General features: G+C 39.0%; 1 protein-coding gene across 3 annotated transcripts in view; it reads left to right on the forward strand.

Moving 5' to 3' along the window:
- The first annotated feature begins 1,035 nt into the window (after positions 1 to 1,035).
- The window catches only part of apaf1 (apoptotic peptidase activating factor 1), a 33,270-nt gene continuing 8,356 nt past the window's right edge, over positions 1,036 to 25,949 (forward strand). The window contains exons 1-26 of one of the 3 annotated variants that reach the window (XM_056237242.1): positions 1,038 to 1,204; positions 6,927 to 7,147; positions 7,227 to 7,416; positions 7,503 to 7,700; positions 8,348 to 8,537; positions 8,662 to 8,774; positions 9,099 to 9,230; positions 10,846 to 11,084; positions 11,243 to 11,410; positions 11,493 to 11,624; positions 11,740 to 11,853; positions 11,995 to 12,179; positions 12,267 to 12,393; positions 12,477 to 12,602; positions 12,803 to 12,943; positions 15,149 to 15,274; positions 15,561 to 15,713; positions 16,027 to 16,155; positions 16,242 to 16,367; positions 16,478 to 16,597; positions 16,692 to 16,817; positions 17,763 to 17,879; positions 18,616 to 18,738; positions 19,614 to 19,742; positions 22,000 to 22,125; positions 22,925 to 23,050. In XM_056237242.1, the coding sequence (XP_056093217.1) occupies positions 7,010 to 7,147; positions 7,227 to 7,416; positions 7,503 to 7,700; positions 8,348 to 8,537; positions 8,662 to 8,774; positions 9,099 to 9,230; positions 10,846 to 11,084; positions 11,243 to 11,410; positions 11,493 to 11,624; positions 11,740 to 11,853; positions 11,995 to 12,179; positions 12,267 to 12,393; positions 12,477 to 12,602; positions 12,803 to 12,943; positions 15,149 to 15,274; positions 15,561 to 15,713; positions 16,027 to 16,155; positions 16,242 to 16,367; positions 16,478 to 16,597; positions 16,692 to 16,817; positions 17,763 to 17,879; positions 18,616 to 18,738; positions 19,614 to 19,742; positions 22,000 to 22,125; positions 22,925 to 23,050 (3,594 nt within the window). In that variant the 5' untranslated portion in view covers positions 1,038 to 1,204; positions 6,927 to 7,009. Of the gene's footprint in view, positions 1,205 to 6,926; positions 7,148 to 7,226; positions 7,417 to 7,502; positions 7,701 to 8,347; positions 8,538 to 8,661; positions 8,775 to 9,098; positions 9,231 to 10,845; positions 11,085 to 11,242; positions 11,411 to 11,492; positions 11,625 to 11,739; positions 11,854 to 11,994; positions 12,180 to 12,266; positions 12,394 to 12,476; positions 12,603 to 12,802; positions 12,944 to 15,148; positions 15,275 to 15,560; positions 15,714 to 16,026; positions 16,156 to 16,241; positions 16,368 to 16,477; positions 16,598 to 16,691; positions 16,818 to 17,762; positions 17,880 to 18,615; positions 18,739 to 19,613; positions 19,743 to 21,999; positions 22,126 to 22,924; positions 23,051 to 25,949 lie in introns of those variants that run through there. The other 2 variants (XM_056237243.1, XR_008804100.1) reach the window with 2 other exon arrangements.

The raw sequence follows: 25,949 nt of genomic DNA on the forward strand, positions 1-25,949 counted from the left end.
ATCACATTAATGTTAAAACGGTCTAATCTAAATTTTATATGCAATTCAAATACATAAATCGAGTGTAATTGAGTGTATATTGCATAACTGAGTGTACTATACCTAAAATATTCATTAAAATCACAAATAGACCAATATGAACTGTAATGAGAGAGAGAGAGAGAGAGAGAGAGAGAGAGAGAGAGAGAGAGAGAGAGAGAGAGAGAGAGAGAGAGAGAGAGAGAGAGAGAGATTCATAACTAAAGCCTCATTTAACAATACATTTCATATTGAAACTGCATATTGAATCACTTGAGGTCACTGAAGTAAAGTCTGTCTTTTAAGCAGCATTCAGCCTTTTCTGTGTTTATGTTGTAACAGTAACTTACAAGAAAACACTGCAGACAATGAACTGACTTGATTGTATTGAATATTTTTTTATTTTTCTATTGATACTCTAGTAGACATGTTTTTCAGTGCAAAGCATAATGATCAATGATATGGGCTGCTGCACAAAGTTTGCATCGACATCTGTAGGCTATATTATAAAATAAGAAAATAATATTGTGTTTTGTACATTTATTTTATTGCAGACAAAATAGCTATATTTAGAAGTTAGAACACATGCATGAAAAAAATCATCAATTTATCTTATCAATCTTATCAATTTCATTTTATATCAATTTAGGCTATTAAGAACTAGGCTATAAAAATGGAATAAATAAAAAGTAAAGAATGATCAATATTAACAATTACCAATTAAAAAAACGGAGCTAAAATATAGGCTATAATGCAATTTAAGGACACTTTATAAGAGATGATAATAAATATATTAAAAAACATTCTTATCATTAGTCAATTTGAAAGACTAAATTATGAAATTCCAAGCAAAAATAAACTCCTTTTTTATTAACGATGTTCGATGTTAATTCTGAAGTTACTGCCATGTGTTTGTCTGCCTAGTTACAGCATAGAGAGTTACAGTCATATCAAACTCTGCATTACCTCAGCAGGTCACGTGACTTCATGGCGTTTCGCTATTGGTCAAGGCGCACCGGGGAAGTTGTTTGTGCCAAAAAGCAGGAAGCGCACATTTTCAGGGACGGACAATTGGAATGCTTTTTAAACTGGATTTCTTTGGAATGTCTCACTCAACGTCACTGGTCTCAGTCTAGCAGGAAATATTCTGTCATGTCCCATTATTTCTCCGCGAAGCACAATATCTGTAAGTATATGCATGTCTTTTAAATTTAGATTTTCTCTCCCTGTCTTAACTGATCGGAAGTCAGTTATTAATCACTACTATGGGCTGATGAGCCACACCTGAGTCTATAAATTAAGCATGTCGTACACATTTACTGAGCGTCCTAGTAGGTTCTCAACTAATAGGCTCTGGAGTAATATATTACGTTTTCTAGACGCACGCCGTTGTTAGCATTAATTATTCACTACATTCAGTATTTGTACCGTGAGAGACAGACCGTTTTTGCTTCTTATTCAGCGACATGACAGTAAGTACGTACGAGTATTAACGTTACCATGTCCACACCATAGATAGAGCGTAAAAAACACATCTGTATTATTATTGTCTCGGTATGTTAATGAAGTCTTAGTTTTGGTTTACTTTTATAATACTTGTTTAGCGTGTTCTGCTCATGTTGTTCGTTATATTTTGACCTGTTATCTGATTCATAACTTTGATAAGGCCTGTCATGCACTAACGTTACCAGGTAAAAAAAAAAGTTGTGGACACACTTGACTGAGTTTGTTTATAGGGTTTAAAGCAGTGGCGTAGGCAGAAATTGTATTTTGGGTGGGCCAGTGAAAATGTGACTGGGCCTATATTTTTGTCTAGAAAAAAATGACTTCAATAATAATAATTATTGAAAAATGACTTCAATAATAATTAACATTAATAGACAAACTGAAAAAACAGTTACACCTTTATATTCGGCAAATCATCATGTTCAACCAACAGAGCTCAATAAAGGCTGGACAAACCAGTATAGACACAATAACCTGTCTATTTTATTCTATTCAGCAGTGCAAATACAGTTCACCCGAAAATAAATTAAAGTAAGCTAAAATAATAATATCACAGTTAGATCGGCGGATAAACCCGCGTCAGGCTGACGGGGAGAGAGGGAGCAAGAAGCGGCCGGCGCCAGCACCTGACTAGCATTCTCCTGGGGAAATGAGTCGGAAGAACTGGGCTGGGTGGACTCGGAAGATGAAGGCAGTGGCGTGTCTTCTTCCTCAACTCTTGCTTTTTTTCAAATAGCACATTAAAGAAAGTTGTTTAGCCATTATTGTGGCGCCGACGCCACTGAGAGTTTTCCTATCGGAACCCCCAGCAACCATAGCAACCAATAACGTTCCGGAGAGAGGCTTTCTACAACTTGCTTCACCAGTTAAATTTTATTCGAAAAACAAATTAAACACACACAGCAGTCAACAATTAATCAGGTAAATATTAATATATTTTCATAAATACATTTGAATAATAAAAATAAACAAAAAAAATATTTTTATCAAACTTTCCTGGGCGGGCCAGTGAGTAATGTGGGCGGGCCAGTGCCGCCCTGGCCCAATACTGGCTACGCCCCTGGTTTAAAGGCAGTTGTTAGACACTGCTGCTTGGCATTTGTAGTAGCCATTACCAAGTTCCATATTTTATATAAAGCAATGCAAATATTTAGGGTAATTTGTGTTAATAAGGGTTAGTTTATTAAGCAAATTTATTCATTTCATATTTAAAACAATGTTGGAAATCAGAGTTGACGGCACCCATTGACTTCCAAGTACTATATAGTGGGTGCTGTGCTGTCAACGGTCTGATTACCAAAATTCTTCAAAATCTTTTGTGGGTAACACTTTAGAATACAGTTCCTTCGTTAATGAATAACTACACAGGAACAAATGAGTAACACAATATTAACAATCTAGTAACTACTATTAACTAACAAGAAATTCTGATTAACGAATTAGTAAGTAACAGCGCACAGATGAAAGTGGTAGTTCACTTTTAACTAATTGATAACTACTTTTTTTTAATGCTTCCCAGAGAACTACTGAAGAAGATTAATAGTTCATGCAAAACTAATCAATAACTAATGCAGGACAAATGACTAGCATTACATTAACATTAATAACTGCTGTAAACAAATACACAAGGTTTATCAATATGTAATAGCATAGCAGACTTATGATTTGGGTAATAATTAGCCTATGCTCTCTCCTAGAGAACTATTTATCAACTGAATCATTTTAAAGAAATGGCTTTTTAAATGCAGTTGTCGGGATCTTACTTGTCCTGTAGTGATTCAATGCCAGTCCAGAGGAATGCCAGAAAATTGGCCAGAGTCACGGTGACGGCTGGAACATATTGAGTTATCGGCCATCCAAATACCATATACAGTGATTTTATTGTTTAACCTATACCTCGAAAAAAAAAAAATATTTTATTAATGTCTCCTACCTCATACGTGTGTGCAAATATCTTGTGAAGGATTAGAAGATTCTACACTTTAGGATTGGCTTTTCATGTAAGAATCATGATAACTAACTAGTAATGACTCAAGTGTTACTACATACTTCTAAAGGAATGACTAATTATTTGGATCCGTATTCTAAAGTGAAGATCATGGTAACTAACTAGTAATTACTCAAGTGTTACTACATACTTCTAAAGGAATTGCTAATTCTTTGGATCCGTATTCTAAAGTGAAGATCATGGTAACTAACTAGTAATTACTCAAGTGTTACTACATACTTCTAAAGGAATTGCTAATTCTTTGGATCCGTATTCTAAAGTGAAGATCATGGTAACTAACTAGTAATTACTCAAGTGTTACTACATACTTCTATGGGAATTACTATCTAAAACTTCACCAAAAACCTCAAAAGCTTAAAAGAATTAGTAATTCCTTTAGAAGTATGTAGTAACACTTGAGTAATTACTAGTTAGTTACTGTGATCTTCACTTTAGAATACGGATCCAAATAATTAGTCATTCCTTTAGAAGTATGTAGTAACACTTGAGTAATTACTAGTTAGTTACCATGATTCTTACAGTAGTTCTCTGGGAAGCATTAAAAAAAGTAGTTATCAATTAGTTAATAGTGAACTACCACTTTCATCTGTGCGCTGTTACTTACTAATTTGTTAATCAGAATTTCTTGTTAGTTAATAGTAGTTACTAGATTGTTAATATTGTGTTACTCATTTGTTCCTGTGTAGTTATTCATTAACGAAGGAACCGTATTCTAAAGTGTTACCCTTCAGGGTAACATTTTATTTTTGATACACTATCCCTTTAAGTGTATTAAATAGTAACAGTCACTCAAGAAATAATAATAATAAAATGTTAGTTTAAGAAAGTTCATCCTTGTGGCATCTTTCGATAAAAGATGGTGCCTGGCTTAATTGAACATTGCTATGCAGAAATCACTATTCACAGACTAACTATTTAGTTGATTTTGTGCTGACCAATCAGAAGCCAGTATTGGAACTATTCCTTTATAGCTTTTATTAATCTATAGAGAGCAGGGCTGCGTTCAGCGCCGACAAAACGTTGCAGAACGTTTTTTAAACAGAAACAGTGATGCGTTGAACGCACTGTTGTGATGACGCAAGAGTTGCAACTACGGCAGCTGAGAAGGCTTTTTGTGTTCTTTGTGAATAATTTTCGGAGCCTGATGAAGTCGGTATAAATATGTTTAATACTACAAAATATGCCCGATGTTACAGTTACTGCACTTGCCGCCCAGAACACAAGAGAACATCCCAATCGAGTGAAGGGATTTGTGGAAACTGAAATGGAAGCACACATCTTACCCAATAAAGACTAAAACACATCTATTTAGCCTCACATACTGACTTTATTTGTTGTTCATACTGTTTTATTAATACCCTGTATTTTCTTGAAACCCTGAAAGGCACTTTACATGCATTGTTTATTTCTATACCAAATGTCACACACTTGCAATGAAGCTAAAAATATAAACAACTACATCATTATGTTGATATCCTATATTTTTACAATAATACTTACGACAAACATGTCTTCTAATATCCTCAGTTGTTGCGTATCGAACACATTTGTAAATTACTTCCATTGTGCGAGTTCTCTTTAATACCGTGTGCTTTATATACATGTTGCTGCTGATTGGACTGCAGTTCTGACACGCCCACCAAACAAGAGAAAACGCATCTCAAACCCCGTTGCACACCGGTGCACGCCGTTTCCAGGAAACATGACGTTCAACCCGGAAACCGTAGCAAAACGTTGCGCACCGTTGTGATCTTGAACGTGCCCCAGGTTTTGCCTGAAATGTCCATTTCCAAATGGACCTAGGTGGATACACGACTTTATACTTCCCATTCTTAAGGCAGATTCAAAAAAGGAAGTATAAATAAACAGATCTATATTGATAAATTAATTCATAATATTTTGTCCAAACAACGTGCAAAAACATTGTTTATTCTGTCCTACCACTTTAAATCCTTCTGAAAGTACCGTTCCTTGATAAAACCGTGTGTTATTGTTATACACCAACCAGTCACTTAATTAGGTACACCTGTTCAACTGCTTGTTAACTCGGATCTAATCAGCCAATCACAGAGCAGCATCTTGATGCATGTAGACACAGTCAAGACAATCTGCTGAAGTTCAAACTGAGCCTCAGAATCGGGGAAAAAATTGATTTAAGTGACTTTGAACATGGCATGTTTGTTGGTACCCGAGGGGCTGGTCTGAGTATTTCAAAAACTGCTGATTTTCACACACAACCATCTCTAGGGTTTACAGAGAATGGTCTTGAAAATGAAAGTATCCAATAAGCAGCAGTTCTGCGGGTTAAAATGCCTTGTTGAAGTCAGAGGAGAATGGCCAGACTCGTTCGAGCTGATAGAAAGGCAACAGTCACTCAAATAACCACTTGTTACAACTGAGGTATGTAGAAAAGCATCTCTGAACACACAACAGGTCGAACCTTGAGATAGATAAGCTACAGCAGAAGACACACGGGCGCCACTCCTGTCAACTAAGAACAGGAAGCTGACGCTACAATTTGCATGGGCTCACCAAAATTGCACAATAGAAGATTGCCTTGTATCATGAGTCTCGATTTCTGATTTGACATTCAGATGGTAGGGGCAGATTTTGGTGTAAACAACATGAAAGCATAGCTCCATCCAACAGTTCAGGCTGGTGCTGGTGGTGTAATGGTGTGAGGGATATTTTCTTGGCACTTTTTGGGCCCCTTAGTAACAATTGACTCAATTAAATTGAGCATTGTTTAAATGCCACAGCCTACCTGTGTATTGATGCTGACCATGTCCTTCCCTTTATGAACACAGTGTACCAATTTTCCATCAGGATAATGTGCCATATCACAAATCTCAAATCATCTCAAACTGGTTTCTTGAACATGACAATGAGTTCACTTTACTCAAATGGCATTCACAATAACCAGATCTCAATCCAATAGGGAACCTTTGGGATGTGGTGAAATGGGAGATTCGCATGATGGATGTGCAGCTGACAAATCTGCAACAAATGTGTGATGCTATCATGTCAGTATGGTCCAAAATATCTGAGAAATGCACCTAGTTGAACCTAGGCCACTAAGAATTAAGGCAGTTCTGAAGGGAAAAGGCGGTCCAACCCGATACTAGCAAGGTGTACCCAACAAAATAGCCAATGAATGTAGTTGTGGCGTGGACTTCCCTATTCTGAATTTGAACGGGTATTACAACTTTGTTGTTCTAGTTATTGTCCTTGGTGTGAACAGGCCTTAAGTTAGGATCTCAAAAATGCAATAACTTAGATTCTAACAGAAATCACCATGGTACAGATCAGATGGTGTTTTTTTTGATTGTCTGTAATATGGCCCCTGTTTGAGTAAATCAAATAATTTTATTTTTGTACTCTCTCTCCCACTTAGTTTGATGCAGACTGCCCTGTTGCGCTAAGTAACAGTCAATCAACTGCAGTGTTCTTCAGAAGAGCGGCGCAGCTTATGTGGAGATGGAGGAACGTGCTCGCAGCTGTCTGCTGCGCTCCAAAGCCACTCTGGAGCAGGACATCAAAGCCTCCTACCTGATGGACCACATGGTCAGCGATGGCGTCTTAACGAATGATGAAGAAGCGACGGTGCTTAATAAGGTCTGTTGTGTTGTTCAAACATGCTGTTTTACTTCTATAAAGAGGGAATTCAAGTCAAGTTTCCTTATTTCATCTCCAGGTCACTAGAAGAGAGCAGGCCGCAGCCCTGCTCGAGGTGCTGTTGAGGAAAGACAACAGGGCATACATCTCCTTATACAATGCACTGATCAGAGAGAGTTACGGAGATCTAGCCAACCTCCTTCACAGTGACCTGCCTCTGCTCAGCCCCGAGGGAGAGAGGAGCTTTGCTGATGGAGTGTCTCCCTCTGGTAACCACTTTAGCCAATTGGACATGTATGGACTTGTCTTTGAAGTAGGCAAGTATGAGATACGAGAGTTTTTGCTTTTGTTGTAGTCCAGGCGATTCTGAGTGACGGTGGGGTGCCTCAGAGACCCGTGGTGTTTGTGAGCCGTCCCGCTCTGCTGAACCTGATCCGGCAGAAGCTGTACCAGCTGCAGAAGACATCAGGCTGGGTTACAGTTTTTGGCATGGCGGGCTCAGGGAAGTCTGTGATGGCTGCTGAGGCTGTTCGAGACCATGCCCTCATTAAGGGTAATAACTTGTGTATTTAGAATGTCATTTGCATAAAAAGCGCACAAACCATCTCCATATAAGGGCTTTCAGCACACGCTTTCCTTGCATCCTTTCGTCACTCTCGTCAATTTCCACTGTTTGCAGACGTGCTCTCGCCCAATCCTCTAGCAGTGTCAAATGTGCCATTCTCACCAGTTCAAACACAATATATTTTATACAGACCCAGATTACAGACCTCTCATTAGCCAGCTGTACACACGTGTGCTATATCTTATTTATATATATATATATCCTGTTATTCAGAGAAACCTCACAGCTGAAGCTATAACGCAGCTTTTCTTACTCTTTAACTGTATATGATGCAGTGTATTTAAGATGAAATGAAATTATAGTGAATAATTTTATTAAATAATTTTAAATATGGATAATATTGCTTAATACAATTAATGCAACATACTTTAATATGATTATATTCATGTTAGGATGAAATTTGTTTTGATTTTGATTCTAAAATTTCACGCACAGATTTTTGCGTACGCATGCTAGTGAATGAGACCCAGTATTTGTTTGAAAATAAGTGGATGAATCAATCAATTAAAAATAAGCTGTTTAGAGTGAAAGTATGTTTTTGAGTATTTTCTTAAAAGCATTTTTCTCTTCTTTAGAGTGTTTTCCAGATGGTATTCACTGGCTTTCTGTTGGCCAATGTGAGCGGGCAGACCTGCTAGTAAGGATGCAGTCTCTATGTTTCCGATTGGAGCAGGGTCAAAGTTCAGAAGCCAGTCATCGGCCACCCTGCTCTGTGGAGGAGGCCAAAGAGCGCCTGCGGTTCCTAATACTCCGCAGATTCCCCAGGTGAGTGCTGGACGCATATGGTCTCTTTTACTTTGACACTTCAAAACTAAATAAAAATTGTGATTTTTAAAAATACTTGCCTTTCCTTTTATATCAGCTGTTTCCTCTTATGTACATCCATCAGGTCCCTGCTGATTCTGGACGATGTCTGGGACAGCTCTGTTCTCAGGGCCTTTGATATTCAGTGCCGAGTTCTTCTGACCACGCGCAACCGAGGTCTGACTGACTCCGTAAGCGGTGAGTAATTAATTTTAGTGTGTCCGGTTTGCATTGCATTGATTGATTGACACAGTGAGAGGCTATTCCTAAAAAGTCTAGTTTTGTAAGTGACTAGGTGGATATTGTGCCTGCTTGCGTCTGAGTTTTGAATCCAAGGCAAATCCTGCACTAAATGAAATTACATTAATTACATTAACTCTGGTTTTGGAGATAAGCTAAGGTTATGAGAGAAATGTTCTTTTGTCTGTATTATTGCTGTTATCTTGCATAATTCATTTAAAGTTCTAATTTCATTAAAATGTAAGGTTTCATCCTGTTTCTATGTGCTTTGTTTTTGTGAAGGTACAAGGTCTGAAGTGCCTGTTGAAAACGGTCTAGATGAGGATAAAGCCCTGGAAATTCTTTCTTTGTATGTCAATGGGAAACCACAGAAACTTCCAGAACAGGCCCGCAGCATTGTGAGCGAATGTAAAGGTACAACTCGCTTTTTTTATGCTAAATGTGATCACTGCATTTCTCACCCGCTCATTGTCCTCTACCTCACCTTATGATCGCAGTGTCATGTTCACATCATGAGATGTTGCTGAAACCATTTTTGTCTAAATTTAATACAATTACAAATTTAATGACTTGGTAAATCATCGTGGCCCTATATCGGTCTATCTCCTTTGAATAACAATTGAGTAATAGTACTTCATTACTACAGTATACCATAGAATTAAGTACTATCACTGATGTACTTTAAAGGGCATATTGCAGGTTAGAGGACCCAGCGAGTCAATGTATAGAAAAATAATGTAGGAACTAGATTTTCTTTAAAATATACTTATAAATACGCTACAGAAGCTTCTGGAGTCGTTTTTGTGAGAATTTTACTTCCGCGTCTAAAAATGGGCGTGGCGGGCGTGACGTAACGGGCGGGAGAGCGGTCGATTCAAACAACAGGAAAACAATAGATCGCAATGACATTTCGGACGCTGAGGAAGTACTTACTCGTATGACGGAGTCGGACCACACAGCCATACATTATGAGCCTGCTATGCTGCCAAGAGAGCAGGACAGGCCAGGACTAATGTCAGACAGAACGGTCAGAGACACCATGAGTTGTGGTGTGAGGAGAACCAGTGGAGAACAGGACAGGTGTCTTGGTGAGAGACGTGCTTATAGATATACACGTTTGCTAACGATATACACTGTGCTCACAATATTGTGTACAGATTATTACCATCGTATAACAGGCCAGCAGACTTAGTATTTTTAGGGTAGATTTATACTATTAAATGTATAAAAACTATACTTGGGTATATTTCTATTGTACTAAAAACATACCCAAGTACATTTTTAATACATATTTTTCACCTGGGTTATAAACAGAAAATTAAAGATTTGAATATTTAAACAACCTGAGTAATTTTGTTTTTCAATTACAAGTTGCCTCTATTTAGGGCATGACTACCTATATCACACTATTTCATGCCATTTGTACAGTATTAGACGATCAATATTTTTGCTTCGGCATCCCATGTTGAACTCCATCATATCGCCGGGATGATAATCCTCCGATCTGAAGTGAACGTTACACACAACCGCGTTTCTCGAAGCCGATGCGGAAGAGAAATCCCGTCTCTTCACCTGCACAAACCGCACCAGGCACGAAAGATATAGAGCACCGTCCCTTTTCTTCTTATGGAAACCTGTGGACTCGATGTCCTGACAGGCCGGAGTTTTTGCAACCTCCACAAACAATAAACCATGATGATGATAAATTAAAATACAAAAACTACCGAAAACACACTGACTCACGGCCGCTCTCACTGAATACCAGCCTACTCTGCACTGAGCTGAGGCTCCCTAGCGTGACGTATGACGCGATTTTGAAAAAAAAAAGCCGTTTTTACGAGCAGTCCAAGAAACGCTCACTTTATCTACTAAATTAGTGCCCTTATGTCGTTTTAAAACATTTAAAATCCTGCATTAACTTTTCATATGGTATTTTCATACAAGGTTATATATTAATTTAGATTTTTTTTTTTACCTGCAATATGCTCTTTAAACCCCTGACCGTTGTAAATGTTTCTCCTTCCATTAGGTTCTCCTTTGGTGGTTTCTCTGATTGGAGCTCTGTTGAGGGAGTTCCCTGACCGCTGGAGCTATTATCTTCGGCTGCTGCAGAGAAAGCAATTCAAGCGGATCCGCAAGTCATCGTCCTACGACTATGAAGCCCTGGACCAGGCCATGGATGCCAGCCTGCAGGTTCTGGAGCCTGAACACCAAAATCTATACAGAGACCTGAGCATCATGCAGAAAGACATCAAAGTGCCTGCTAAGGTTAGACAGAAAATCTCGTCTCATTGTCTCTTATTTTTATTCCTAATATATGGTTATCATACTTGCAAGCATGATAGCATTAGAATGGACATTTTAAATAACTTTTTTTTGTGAATTAGTCTGTATTCAAAGTTTATTTGTTGTTTTCTGTCATGCAGGTTCTGTCAGTGCTGTGGGGTCTTGAGTTGGAGGAGGTGGAGGATGTCCTACAGGAATTTGTGAATAAATCACTGCTGTTTCGGGACTGCAACCAGCGGCCGTATCTCTATTACCTTCACGATCTTCAGCTGGACTTTCTCACAGAACAGAATCGTGATCAAATTGCTGTGAGTTATATTGCATCTTTTTTTTTCTTTTTAAAAAGTGACAAACACCAAATAACATGGTCAGAATTAATTTCCCCTGTAGGAACTACATAAAAAGATGGTCCGTCAGTACCAGCAGTTCTATAATGAAAGCTCACCCAGTTCTGGAGATAAAGAATGTTCGTATTGGTACCACTTCCTCCCGTACCACATGGCTAAAGCGGGACTGTCAAAGGTAATGCTACAGTATGACCTACACTAACACTTCCACTCCTTTTGGAGTTTATGTAGGATCTTCTAATGATTACTCTTCCATTATGAACATTACATTTTAATCCTTTATTTTTTAGGAGCTTTATTCACTGATGTTTTCCTTGGACTGGGTCAAAGAAAAAGCTCAGGTTATGGGATCCGCCCATCTCATCAACGACTATGTAGAATATGGTGAAATACTAGACAAAGAGGTATTTATACAGTTTAAGTTAGATTTGCTGATGTTCCTCAATTGTACGTCTTGATCAGAAATGATTTACATTTTTATTGGAAAGAAAAAATGGCCATTGAATGCAATTTGTATAAAAAGGCCTGTAATGTTTTCCACACAGAATAGTGAGGTGAGACTGCAGTTTCAGGAGTTCCTCTCTCTGAACGGACATCAGCTGGAGCAGAGGCCGTTTCCTGACGTAGTGCAGTTGGCTCTGTCTCAGCCCGCTTGCTCCGAGGTTTACAGGCAGGCCTTGATGCAAGCGCAGAGAAGGGCCAGCAGAGGGCAGCTCTATCTGGACTGGGTGTATGTATCCCTCTCAGACTGCCTCATCCAGTGGCTTTCGTGTAGTTAATGAGATTTTGATTTAAAGTGTGATTTGACACTTTTTAGGAACAAAAATAATAAGGACAGTTTGTCCCGGCTGGTCATGCATCCTCACCAGAGGTCCGTCTACTATGCTTGCTTCTCCAAAGATGGGAGTAAGATTGCCTCTTGTGGGGCCAGCAAGATGTTGCGGGTAAATGTTTTTGTGTTCTGACACTGTGCTGTTTTATGTGACTGTTTTATGTGACCAAATATTTGCCTATTTGTCCTCATTAGGTGTTTAAAACGACCTCTGGAGAGAAACTTCTGGAGCTTCAGGCTCATGACGAAGATGTTCTGTGCTGTGCCTTCTCCCCCGATGACCGTCAAATAGCAACCTGCTCCAGTGACAGGAAGGTTAAGGTCAGTGTGTCTGTCTCCTTGCCAATTTTTTTTGTAGGTCAATATCTTTTTGTAGGGCAACAGTTGGCTCCAGGATGATTTTTAATATTCAACCTCATGTTGTTCCAATCCAAACCTCCATATGGTTTCTAATACAAAGTGTTGTGTGTAAATTGTTCAAAAATGAGTCAGGAGAATGAGAAGTGTTTTGTGTGTTGTAGTTGTGGAATGTTGAGCGAGGCATTCTTATCAAAGTGTTTGGGGAGGAACACGAGGAACAGATAAACCACTGCCAGTTCACCAACACAGGCCGACGTGTCCTACTGGCCACCTGCTCAAACGACAAATTCGCCAACACCAAGGTCAGATGTTTTCAGAGTTCTTGAGTTCTGTTTTTACTTTTGAATGTAGTTTTTTTTTTTTTTTTTTTTTTTTTTTTTTTTTTTTTTTTTTTTTTTTTTTTTTTAAGTTTAGAAATTAACAATGTCAAGTCAAGTCATCTTCATTTATATAGCGCTTTTAACAATGAATTGTTTCAAAGCAGCTTTACAGAGATAAACATATAATTTAAGGTAACAGATTGTTTTGGCGTTATAGCGGTTCTTGAATAATGTTACTTCCAGCTAAAGTTAACTTTGATTGATTCACCTCCGTCGAAATGATCAGACTTTAAACGCGAACCTGTGATTAACGCTGACGGCGTTCACATGCTCATTCAGAATTGATTCTATAGTTATGTGCTTTTTAAAATATGCGCGCAGGTTTGTAATTCATACAACCCAGCCTAAACAAACTACTTTTCTTGCCTATAAATTTTGATACAGAATTTTGTTTTATTTTATCACTTCGGGGTACGCGAGCCGGAATTCACAACGCTTTATCTGTAGAGTGGGAAAGGGATCCTCCATAGGGAGAGGATAGTGGATACTTCAGCACTGCATTGTCATCGGTCCAGGCAAAGCTCCCTCGTCAGATCTGGACACGGCCTGGATCCGGCAGGCTGCGGGAAAACCTCGGGATAAACAAAGACACTAATATTAGCGTAGATGCCATTCTTCTTATGATGTAGCGAGTACGTCAAGATTTAAGGGAAGTGTTCCCAGTTCCGGCTGACCTAATCTATGCAGCCTAACATTGAATTAATAGAAGTCTATAATGTATTATGTGTATGCTAGGTCAAAGAGATGTGTTTTTAGTCTAGCTTTGAACTGACAGAGTGTGTCTGCTTCCCGGACAATGGTAGGAAGACTGTTCCAAAGTTTTGGTGCTAAATAGGAAAAGGATCTACCGCCTGCAGTCGATTTAGATATTCTAGGTATTATCAACTGGCCGGAATTTTGAGATCGCAATAGACGTGAAGGACTATAATGCGTTAAGAGCTCGCTCAAGTACTGCGGAGCTAAACCATTTAGTGCTTTGTAGGTAATCAACAATATTTTAAAATTTATACGATGTTTAATAGGGAGCCAATGCAGTGTTGACAGAACCGGGCTAATATGGTCATATTTCCTGGTTCTGGTAAGAACTCGAGCTGCGGCGTTTTGAACTAGCTGTAGTTTGTTTATTAAGTGTGCAGGGCAACCTGTGCATGGACTAATTGTTCCGCAACAATGATTAAATTATAAATTATTTTATAGAATAATTTTACCTTTTACATTTTATAATTGTTTTTTTTTTATTTTACTTTTTTTTTTTTTTTACAAGCTTTTTATATCCAATTTATTGCTAAACCTTTGTGAGTGTGAAACTCTTGACTACACTGTATGAATATTGTTAGTAATTATTCTAATTAACCTTAAGCACTTGTAAACACTAATCCTTCCTTTTGGGGTCTGACATGATTGGTTCAGTGAGTCAGTTCAGTAACCCCTCCAATGACTCCTCTTAAACAATGAGTTCACGAGTCTTTGTATAATAATAATAATATAAATATTCTAATAAAATCATCATGGGTGCATAGCGGGGTGTGTGTTAGTTGTGCTCCAAAGTGTTTGATAATTAAATCCTTATCTGCACTTTTTCTGCTCCATTCATTTCCTCTTTCCACATTTAGAGTCAGATTTGGTGAACATGAGTAATGCGAGTGACAGCTGGTAGGATGCTCACTCGGAACAGCAGAGGAGGGGAACGGGGCAGCCGTGTAATTTTTACAGCTTGTGAAATGTTCAGAGAATTGTGGGAGATCTGTAGGAGTGTGACAGCAGGAGTCTGCAGTTTAGCTGTATTCATTTGAGGGTGCGAAAACGGTGATCGCACGGGTGTCAAAAACGTAATGAGAGCACCCCCATGGTGGAGGCGTGAAGACAAAAGGGGCATTTCGTGGAATATCTCTGCATGAGGAGCGAAAGAAACACCCTGAAATGAGATTTAGAGAATGTAACGGCAGATGTGTTGAACACAAGACAGTTCCTGTTTTTCTCTTATATTAGCTGTCCTGTTCCATAAACCCTGACAGTGTTCAAGACCCCTACACAAAACGCACATCATCCCTTTCTTCCTGAATCCACGTGTCCTGCTTTTTACACTGCTTTCCTTTTTTTTTCTTTTCGTATCTATCTTTGCTGCAGCTATGGAACCCCAACAAGCAGACCTCTCAAAACACTATGTTTGGACACATGGAACCAGTCAATCACTGCTGCTTCTCCCCTAATGACGCTTACCTCGCCACTTCATCCAGTGACGGCACCTTAAAGGTGAGGTCATTTTCAAAACTGGTTTGCCTACCGCTTAGTTTTTACTTTCTTTTATTTGCCTGCTTATCTGCTCATTTACTTGTAGTCTATTACTATAATTTGTATAGTTTTAAATGCATTCATTTATTTGATTTTTAAGAAATATATTTTATTGTAAGTAAAAACAAGACTTCTGATCTACAATTAGACAATTAAATTCACCTGTATCAGAAAGGCTCCAACTGCTGGATCATCTTGAGGTGCCCTCTTATGCGTTTCTTGCACTTTTGTCTTTTGTATCTGGCAGCTGTTTGAGGTGTCGTCTGCGAACGAGTGGAAATCAATCGATGTCAACAGTTTTTTCCGAGAGAGTGACGATGAAGTAAAAGCCATTGTGAAATGCAGCACTTGGTCAGCTGACGGCTCGAAGATCATTTGTGCTGCCAGGAACGCTGTGTTTGTAAGTGATTTTTGCGAGTGTTGTTGTGAAATGAGTTGGCACTGCCACTCAATTTTTTTGATTTGGTGCCTGTAACAGCTTGATTTTTGAAGTCTGATTCACGCCTATCACACAAACTAATTAAAATTATCATAGGAAAATCCTATGATAAATTTCTTTAATGCACAAATTAAAGGTAAAGCTTTAATAAAACTTAACTTCCTCTTACTCAGGCTGTCAGTAAAGATGAATGTACTGTGTGGGAGATTTTGCTTCTGCTTCTCTTGTGCTCATGATTTGTTCTAACGGTTTATTGTCTGTTGTATGCATGTAGGTGTTTGACGTAGAGACATCAGGCATACTGCTGGAGATGAAGACGAGTCGTCTGAGCACAATTCAGTATTGCCACGCATGTCCCAACAGCAGCCTGCTGGCCGTCGCTCTCTCTCATTACACTGTAGAGGTTCGCCACATCACAGCGCTAAAATGTGCAGATTTTGTGCAAGCATTTCCAAACCTATTTGTTCTCTTCTAACTCTGGGTTTTCAGCTGTGGAACTTTGAGACCAGTAAAAAGAAAGCCGAGTGCAACGGTCACCTGAGCTGGGTTCATTGTGTCCAGTTTTCACCCGACGGCTCATTGCTACTGTCCTCTTCTGATGATCAGACCATCAGAGTAAGCTAGCTTTGGTCCCTGTCTCTTCCTGTAGTGTGATTTTTAGTTTTTGCTGTTATTCTGTGAAAAGTATTGATCTGTTATCACAACAAGTGTTAACGCTTGTCTAGCTGTGGGAGACGGACCGAGTTCACACCACCTCTGCTGTGGCTCTGAAGCGGGACACTGATGTTCTCTTCTCCCAGAGCGACGTTACAATAGTGGCAGCTGACAGCAGAAACCGATTACAGGTACTGTCCACCAGAGCATCTATTGTTAGCTTACAGCTGTTTTTTGTTTGATTGCATTTTATATGACATGTGATGTTGCATTGTGAAACTTCAGGTACAGACTGCATCCACAGGCGCTATTCTGTTCGAGAGCGAAGAGTTGCCGTCCAGGATTCGCTGTACTTGTATCAGCAGAAATGCTGTGTTTGTGTCACTGGGAACTGAGGATGGATCTGTACAGGTACTGCAGCTCACCTGTGGGGTATCTTCATCGCTAGTTGTCTCATCCTAATATTATACTTGTTTTGAATGGGAGTCTCTGGGCATGCAAGGCACTCTGGGTAAAAATAGCCTTCAAGATGCTTGGGTGTTTTGACTCGCCTCAGGCAATGAGATTTACCGTGGCTGTCAACTGCACTCAGCCCTCTAATCTCTCGCCCGCCCTTTCTCAAACCCTTCCCTTCTGTCTCTACTGAATGTTGTCGTTCTGGAGGCGAGCGTTGTCCTCCTGTGTTGTAGTGTAATGGATGTGACTGATATGTTTGGGACAGTGGGGAAGCCTTAGAGGAAACGGCTAACTGATGGAATGAAAGTGTGTTCTCCATCCTCTCAGATTAATTACACCCCTTAACTGCCAAACAACCATTTTATTTAGATCCCTCCACTCCATATCGGCCTCATTGTTAGTGTTTAACAGAGAAAGACAGATAGATTTAGAGAAGCAGTTAAATGAATGTAAAATGCATAAAACTTAAATGTTCCAGGTTCAATGCAAAATAAGCTGTTTACAGCCGCTGTGATTGTTTACCACAGGCTATTACAAAAATGAAATATATTGAAATAAAAATAGTTTGTCATTTTTATGTATTTAAACTAACTTTGGTCATTCTAATGTTGAGAGTTGTTGACTTCTGGACTTTCTTTAGAAAAATGTATCGCTTCATCTGCAGTAATGCTAGTACCATTATGAAACATCAGAGGGCGCCAAATGGCTACTGAGCAAAACATTGCAAGTGTACTAACTACCCACAACTAAAGCAATTGTAGTGTTGTGAATGCAGTTAGTCTGTAATGGTGCATTTCTTGCAGGTTCTCCCCCCACCCCCAAGGAGAGCCTGGCATCAATGAGATCCCAGACCAATTAAGAGTTGTAGTAGAAAGATGAGAACTGTGTTTGTGTGCGCAGACAGGAAGAGTGAATGTTAGACAGTTTCTGAAGAACGTTGGATGGAGAACCTTGCAGCTGCTGAACTTACAGCGTGATTTTGTGCTGGGACTAGGGCTAGAGACAGGTACAGTGCAGGTATGGTGAGTGGAAGTGTATGTGTGAAATGTATTATAGGCCGTTCACATTTGACATTTGATATTTTTTTTTCCAGCGATTATTTCAAAGAAATCATGAATGGTTAATATAAATATAAAAATATAAATAAACTGTTTTAAACACTTAAAACACAGCCCGTGCTCCCGTAGCCCCAGGCAGCTTTAAGTTTGTGTTTAAGTTTTAGAGGCAGCAGAGAGGGCCGATAGTTAGTCTGTTGGTCTTGAATGCCTGACAGAGAGGGGCGAACTGACCCACCTTCAAGTGTGCTCTTATAAACCGCTTCGATGTATAGTATTAACTGCCAAAGTTTGAGATTGATTTGTCATTAGTGGTTTATATATTTAAATGTTATCTCGAGGTCAATGCAGGGTACAACTATCTGTAGTCTTTTACATAATGCTTTCCTTACCAAAAAAGCCTTAATTCTCTCTGATTTAATTTCTCTCCTTAGATTTAAGGATTTTTTTTTGTCATATCAACGTCACCCCTCTCCTCTTTAGCCATTTTTATCATCTCATCATATGTTTTTTTTCCCAAGTGTATGTTTTATTTTTTTCTGAACTTTGCTATCTTTTTTTTTTTTAAGTTTTCCTAAATTTTAGTTGTAGTTAATAAACATTGGAGCAGTGCGTAATTGAGCACAAGTAATCACAAATGCAATGGCAATTTGGTTTATTATGCACTGCTAATTTAATTTGTTTTACATTCTCTGAAGGTGTTTGAGGTTCCATCTGGAAAAACGGTGAAGCTCTCAGGTCACACTAGGACTGTTCACCACTGTCAGTTCACTGACGACAGTGAAACCCTCATCACATCCTCAGAAGACGCTACTGTCCGGGTAATTCACTTGCAGCTGTTTCTCATAATTGAGATCATGGGAGGAAAATACTCTAAATAACTAAACTACACATGCAACATCATAGACCTTGTCCCAAATGGCACACTTGTGGTCTTATGGACTTAACAGACATGCAGTGGCCAATTGGCCATTGTAAGTCCACAAGTAGTAGGATGTCCTGTTTACCATTTTAGGTTTCAAAAGGGTGCTCGCGAATGCCCCATTTGCAACCGATAGTGACACTAAAGCGAGCTTCACAGCAGACTTCTACCTGACAGTCAAAGTGGCATTACCTCATGAAAGTGTGGACTCTGAGGAAGACCGCAAGGGCCCAGGGTTCCATTTGGGACAGGGCCATAGTCAAATGCAAAGAATTGTCTATCAGGGAATAAATTCGTGGTTATTTGAATATGTTGAAGATAAAAACACAGATTAAAACACCTGCTTATATGAAATGTTTTTGTTTTTCCCCTTCATCTTATGCAAAGTTTCAGTGTGGACAGAGACATTACTTTGTGTGTTTGGATGTTGCACCTTTTTAGTATAACCTTTTTATTTGCATAATTTTCTGGCTGTAAGGACAGTTGAATGACAACACTGATTTGCAGGTGCAATTCAGTAATTACGCCACATGCCCGCAAACTCCTGCTGCAGCTGTTCTGTTAGTTTGAGAAGTTTTAGGCAGTGGGTTATTACAGGGCTCATTGATTCATTGTGTTGATGACAAGGAGAGGAAGAGTGAGGGGAATAACTGAAGTAATTAATGGTTGTAAACAGCTGCATGCCTGTTAAAATTCTGCAAGAACGGATAGTGACAACCATCAAGACCTTTAGGATGTAGTAGGATGAAAGTTTGAACATTTGCCTGTCTGCAGGTGTGGAAGTGGAGGACAGGTGAGTGTCTGCTGCTGGAGGGTCATAAGGAGCCAGTCAGGAAGTTCCACCTTTTAAACTCCTCTTCCTCTCCTCATCTATTCTCCTGGTCGTTTGATGGCACTGTTAAGGTATTTGCAACCTCTACCTTCTATCCTGCATTCAATTCTCTTCTTTTTCTGAATTTCATTTAAGCACATGCAGAGTGTGAAGGATGACGTGAAGGCCTCATTTAGCTCGTTTCTATTGACTGTCGTTTTTAGTAAGAACCATTATCAAGGCCAAATTATGGACTGAAGGCAGTCAACCGTAATAATTGGGTGATGCATGCGGTTAAATGCTTGTGAACTGCTTCAAGATCTCTGGCAGTAGGTGTTTACAGTTCACCCCAGTTGTAGTCAGGGCCTCCGTGGAAAAAATTGTTTACATGGTCCACAACTTCCTGCCACTTTTCACAAATAGGGTTCAAAATTGGACCTGAGATGCTTAAAGTGGGCATTAAAGGAACCGTATGTAAGATTGTGGCGCAAACTGGTACTGCAATCACTTTCAAATTACTGTAGAGTGGTGTATCCCCTCCCCCTCCCCCCTGACTCGAGGTTGCCAGATAGGCTAAAGGATCCAGCAGGAACGTAGGCTGCTACAAGGAGCTTCCAATGGCAAGTGACGAGTCCTACACAGTAAGTTTTTTTTTTTCCTGTTAATTATGTTTATGCTTCATGAGAGATGTTTTGCAAAGTAAATATATATGGCAAAAATTTACTAATGGCGATTAGCCAAATATAATCGTAAAGATGTACGCTCGTATGTGACAGACTAACAGCTACTGTTCTAACAATGTAGGCTACTAACTTGTACTAACGTTAATGACAGATACCACCGTTACAAGTACAAGCACAAGCCTCTGTCACTGTGTGTAACCGATATCAAAGATACAGCTATTCATTTAGCTGACGCTATAAGTGAAAGCGACCAGCTGTATTTTTTTACTTACCCCGCAGTACACGTCCATAACGCTAAAATATGTGATGTGAAAGATTACGTCATTTGACTATTTTTGGCTGTAGAACTTGCATGTTAAACAAGTAGGCTACAAAACGTTCCAAGGGGGACAAATTATTTACATCATAGGCTACAATGTGCTTTTCATTGGTGTTATGGACGTTAGAAAAAGTTATTTTACCGTGGAATTGCACCTAGTGCTTCCAAACCAACACTAACTTAGTGCATAGCCCAAAAGGTAGAGAATGTTTATTTTGAGGCAGCACTTGTACTGCTCTCACTTGTTTCAGCCTGATTCAGACCTCAGTTATGAGGTGCCTGCTGTCCTAAGTGAGAGACATTTTACTCAACGTTTTACATATTTTTAACGAGTAAGACGTTAGACATTTTTTTTTTTTATCGACACAATTGTAGCTGCAGCTGTGGTAACTACAGCAGAGCTGGCAACCCGGATGCCGCAACACTATTGACTTTGTGATTGGTAGATAGGTGGAGGGTGGTGCATCAGACCAAAACACAACATGACAACATCAACATCAGTTGAGGGCTGCAACTTCACTTTTTAAATGACAATATCCTGGCCGGACTACTGTTGTCAGTGATATAAGTATTTGAAATGAACATGTATTTCAATTAATCACAAAATGGCCCTGATATGTCACTAGACATTAAGAAATCATTTCTTACATACGGTTCCTTTAAACTGAAGTTATAATTGTCTTTTCTTCTCTATTGTGATGTGAAAACGGACTTTTTCCAACATCTTTTTTTTTTTTAACGCAAAGATGTTGCCAACGTGAGTGGAAGCTATTTTAATTACATTTTTAAAATTCACATCGTTATCTTTAATGTAAATAGAAATATTTTATAACAAACAGTACAGTGTTCCATAAAAAAAGATTTTTCAGTTGATGGCCTTTTTCAACAATTGTTCCATGAAAAGAGGTGCTTAACTCATTGATTTGTATTGTTAGGAAGTCAAAGTAAATTATGAGCTTTTCTATTTTCTGTTCTTTTTTTGTAGTTGTGTAACTTTCTAGTAATAAATAATGGTTGGTAAATCAAATACAATTGACTATTTTTTTTTTTTTTAACCAAAATTATCAATTCCTTTTTTGAATCTTTTTTTTTTTTTTTTACTATTGTATTAATATTGCATGATTTACAGTTGTTGGATATAATCCTCTGAGGTGGGACAAAGTTATTATTTTAAGGGGGAAATACAGAAATGTTTAAAACTAGCAACCTTTCATGCTGTGTTTCTTGAATGGATAGTTTTCATTTTTTTTAATTAAAACAAACTATAATCCATGTAATCAAATCACGGGTCATGGAATGTATCTCTTGGCATTTTCAGCAAAAGTAGTCTGTTTCTTTCTGTTGCAGGTCTGGGATTTGAACAGAGGGCAGATGCAGCAAGACCTTGAGTGTCATAAGGGTGCTGTCCTGTCATGTGACGTGTCTTCTGACGGATGGCTCTTTGCCACAACCTCGGCTGACAGGACTGCTAAGGTCAGTGAAAAGGGGCACAAATGCATACATCAGATTAATGTCCCGGGACAAGATATTCTTTACCTTAAAGTGTCAGAGCTTCACCTGCCTCTGTCTAGTTCCTGGGCTCCGACTGTGCAAACACCTGCTCCTGTTACACCGCTAGTTTGTTTACTGTGGGTGCCTGTCTGTGTTGGTACGGTGTAAGGACAGGGCTAGGTGACTATCTGGAGTATTTTTACTGAGCCCAGGGTGCTCGCGTTAACGATGCCAAATACTTGCTAATTAACTCTACGTGAGTGCGGTACAAAGGCGTAGCGTCTTCTGTTTGTGGTATCGGAGGTCAGAGTCCAGCCTGCTCGCCTGAGAGTGTGATGAGATCAAGTTCTCTCAATCTGTGAGACACCGCTTCTACCAGAAGAGCTTTCTAATGAGACGCCATGTTCACGTCTGTCTGCCAGACCTTCTCAATGACCGGAGAGAGAGAGAGGATGGCAATGTGAATTTGGAGCGCTGATCAGAAAAATCCTTCATGCCAAATGGACCCGCCTCAATGACTAATTGTCTAAAATTAGAGCTAGGACAAAAAATATTTCAAGCAGCAGTTTAGCCAAAAATGAAAATTGATGATATTTGCTCAACCTTGAGGCATTCCCATCCCATTTATTATTAGATTTATTAATCTTCTCACAAAGTGATCGCTCAATGAGATTAGATTTTTACACAACACAAAATAGCAGTGTGGCAGACGGTGTTCAGTTTTGCTCCCATTCAGTTTATGCAGTAAAATGGCTTATAACTGCTGGTTTTGTTCCCTAAGGTGTGGAGCAGCGCCTCATGGGAGATGACGTTTTTGCTGAAGGGACACAAGGACTGTGTCCGTAGCTGCAGATTTTCTTGGGACAACAAGCGACTTGCAACGGGCGATGACAATGGAGAAATAAGGGTGAATAAAATCTTCAACTACTTGAAACTGTTTCATCTGTGTTAAGGTATAAAGATCTGATCGGGGCCTTGATCAGGGGCCGTATTCACAAAGAATTTTAAGGCTAAAAGTAGCTCCTAACTGGTGAATTTAGGAGCAACTCCTAAAAATAATGGGCGTGTCACTCCTAACTTTAGGACTCCTAATTTTTTTCACTAAGAGTAATTCACGAAGCATTTTAGCCCTAAAAGTAGCACCTAAGTCTGGGACAGCTTAAAAGAAGTCGAGAGGACTCCTAACTCACTAAGACCTATTCACAAAGGATTCTAGCGCATACACCGCCTCTCGCAGTCGTCCGGGGTCCGCGACACGAGCGGGAATGCTGCATTGATCTGCAAACAAATCCTCTCCCATGTGTTTTGCTTGATATCCCAGTGCCGAATTTCCCATTTATCTTTTTTTTTTCAGCACCAACTGAGCCAGCAGCAGTAATGGTGTGTTCACACCGAACGCGAATTTAATTATTTGCTTGAGTAGATTACATACAAAGTCAATGCAAAGACGCGAATAGATGCATGATTTCGCGCCGGGCGTTGCGAATGACGCGAATTGGGCGACGCGTTTGCCGCGAATGTCTTCCGCGCAAGTTGAAAATTTTGAACTCGAGCGAATGTTCAAGCGTCTAACCAGACGCGATAGACGCGTATTTGACGCTCTATTCGCGTTCGGTGTGAACACACCATAACTGATCTGCGTTATGGGCTTTCTTTTCAGTTTTGGCGAGTTCATAATCCACCGTCATTCAACTATTACATTACTTCAATAGGAGCAACATTTCCTTGCTTTAAGTAGTATTTAGGCTAATAGGATGTCAATTAATGTGTTAATGCAAAGTGTTAATGCAAGTGTCTTAATGCGGTTTTCATTAGGGTATTAGGCTACCTTGATTTAATTTAATTTAATTCACGACTTTTTTTATCTCTCTCTGCCTTTTTAGAATTACACTTCACTGGGGCCTGCAAAAACATGATATGCATTTCGATGACATTAGGCTACTACTATTATTTTGTGTAGGACACAGACATATTTAGATGTCGTAATTCCATGATTTGTTGCGTCTGTGTTGTTCCACATGATGGCCCTGTCATCTAACAACCAATCACCGTGATCATTGCGAGGAAGCTCGTGCATGAGAATTGACGTCATCCATAGCAACGAAGACTCACTCTTAGTTTAGGAGTTGTCATTTTTCCTTACTAAGAGTAGGTCTGAAAGGCGTTGTGAATAACTTTTAAGAGAAAACTCCTAGCTAAAATATTTTAGTGCGATTTAGGAGTACTCCTAGAGGTAAGATAAAATTCTTTGTGAATACGGCCCCTGATTTCAAAAGGATTTTGGTATAATGTGTTACTTGATTTTTTTGGAGGTCAGGTCAGACTAACTTTTACATTTAAGTTTGAATTTCTAAAAAGAAATGGACGCTTTCTAAATTCTTCTCAATTAACTGGTTTGGTAGTAAATCCTAGTAAAGCTACTCTCAGATCTTTGTAAAAAGTCTTCACATTACTGTATCGGTCTGTGTTCCTGATAGCTGTGCTCCCCTCACTTTTCATTTCCATAAAAGTACAAATGTTTTTGTGGAAACTCAATTATTCTCTAAACATGCTTGGTGTGAAGTTAATAACAGCGGCGCATGCATAAGGGACAGTAGTTTCAGTAGGGTCAGTAGTTAAATATGGTTGTAAAGAAGTTTTCTTGGCAAAGGTTGTCAATTATGGTGAATTTTGAAACTGAATGGGTCTCATTCATGAAACATTCGTAAATATGCGAGTGATTTGCGCGTAAAGAGACCTTCCCGAAAACTCTTCTCCTGATTCACAAATACTTCGTAAACGTCAGATGTGATAGTGAAATGTGTGTGTGTGTGTGTGTGTGTTAATGAATTCCAATCAGTCGTAAATGGGATGCGCGTGCACGTTCATTCTCAATTACCATAAATCCCGCCCATTGAATCCGACTGACAACTATATATGGGCAATGGGCATCATATTATGACATGAATGCGAATGAAAAAAAAAAATTCTCAGATGCAGAAAGTGAAGTTTTATTATCAGAAGTTTATTCAAAACGCCACATTTTATTTTCAAGCGTACATAGTGGCGTATCGGGTCCTAAAAAAAAAGGAAGCTTGGCAGCATATTACAGATGCAGTTAATGGAGTTTCATCTGTTAATCGAACATTCCCAGAAGTGAGAAGAAAATGGTTCGACATTACAGTTTTTCTTGATTGTTTACACACATTTTCTGAAAGAATGCCTCATTCTCAGAACTCTACACACAAATAAAAAAACACACACACAAAGGGCAAAACCCCTCAATTCTCCTACAAAATGAAACTTTACATTCAAAACAATGTTATTTCTTCTCAAAATGGTATTTTGTTTTCAAATGACACACACAAACCATCATATGAATAGACATTTATAAGAACCAGTTGAACACTGATGTGCTCAATGTAAAACACTATGATGAATGGAAAACACTTCTTCTCCATTCATCATAATGACTTAGGCCTTTTTTTTGTTCAGTGTTACACTTACTACAGACAGTACATACATAAGTGTGTTGTAAAATATTTGAGAATATTGTTTTTATAAGTGTGTTGTAAAATATTTGAGAATATTGTTTTTATACTCAGAACACACAAATACACGGTAACAAATATACACTCACCTAAAGGATTATTAGGAACACCATACTAATCCTGTGTTTGACCCCCTTTCGCCTTCAGAACTGCCTTAATTCTACGTGGCATTGATTCAACAAGGTACTGAAAGCATTCTTTAGAAATGTTGGCCCATATTGATAGGATAGCATCTTGCAGTTGATGGAGATTTGTGGGATGCACATCCAGGGCACA

This window comes from Rhinichthys klamathensis, unplaced genomic scaffold (assembly GCF_029890125.1).
Source record: "Rhinichthys klamathensis goyatoka isolate OS25496 unplaced genomic scaffold, OSU_Roscu_1.1 h1tg000485l_1, whole genome shotgun sequence".
Lineage (NCBI taxonomy): Eukaryota > Metazoa > Chordata > Actinopteri > Cypriniformes > Leuciscidae > Rhinichthys > Rhinichthys klamathensis.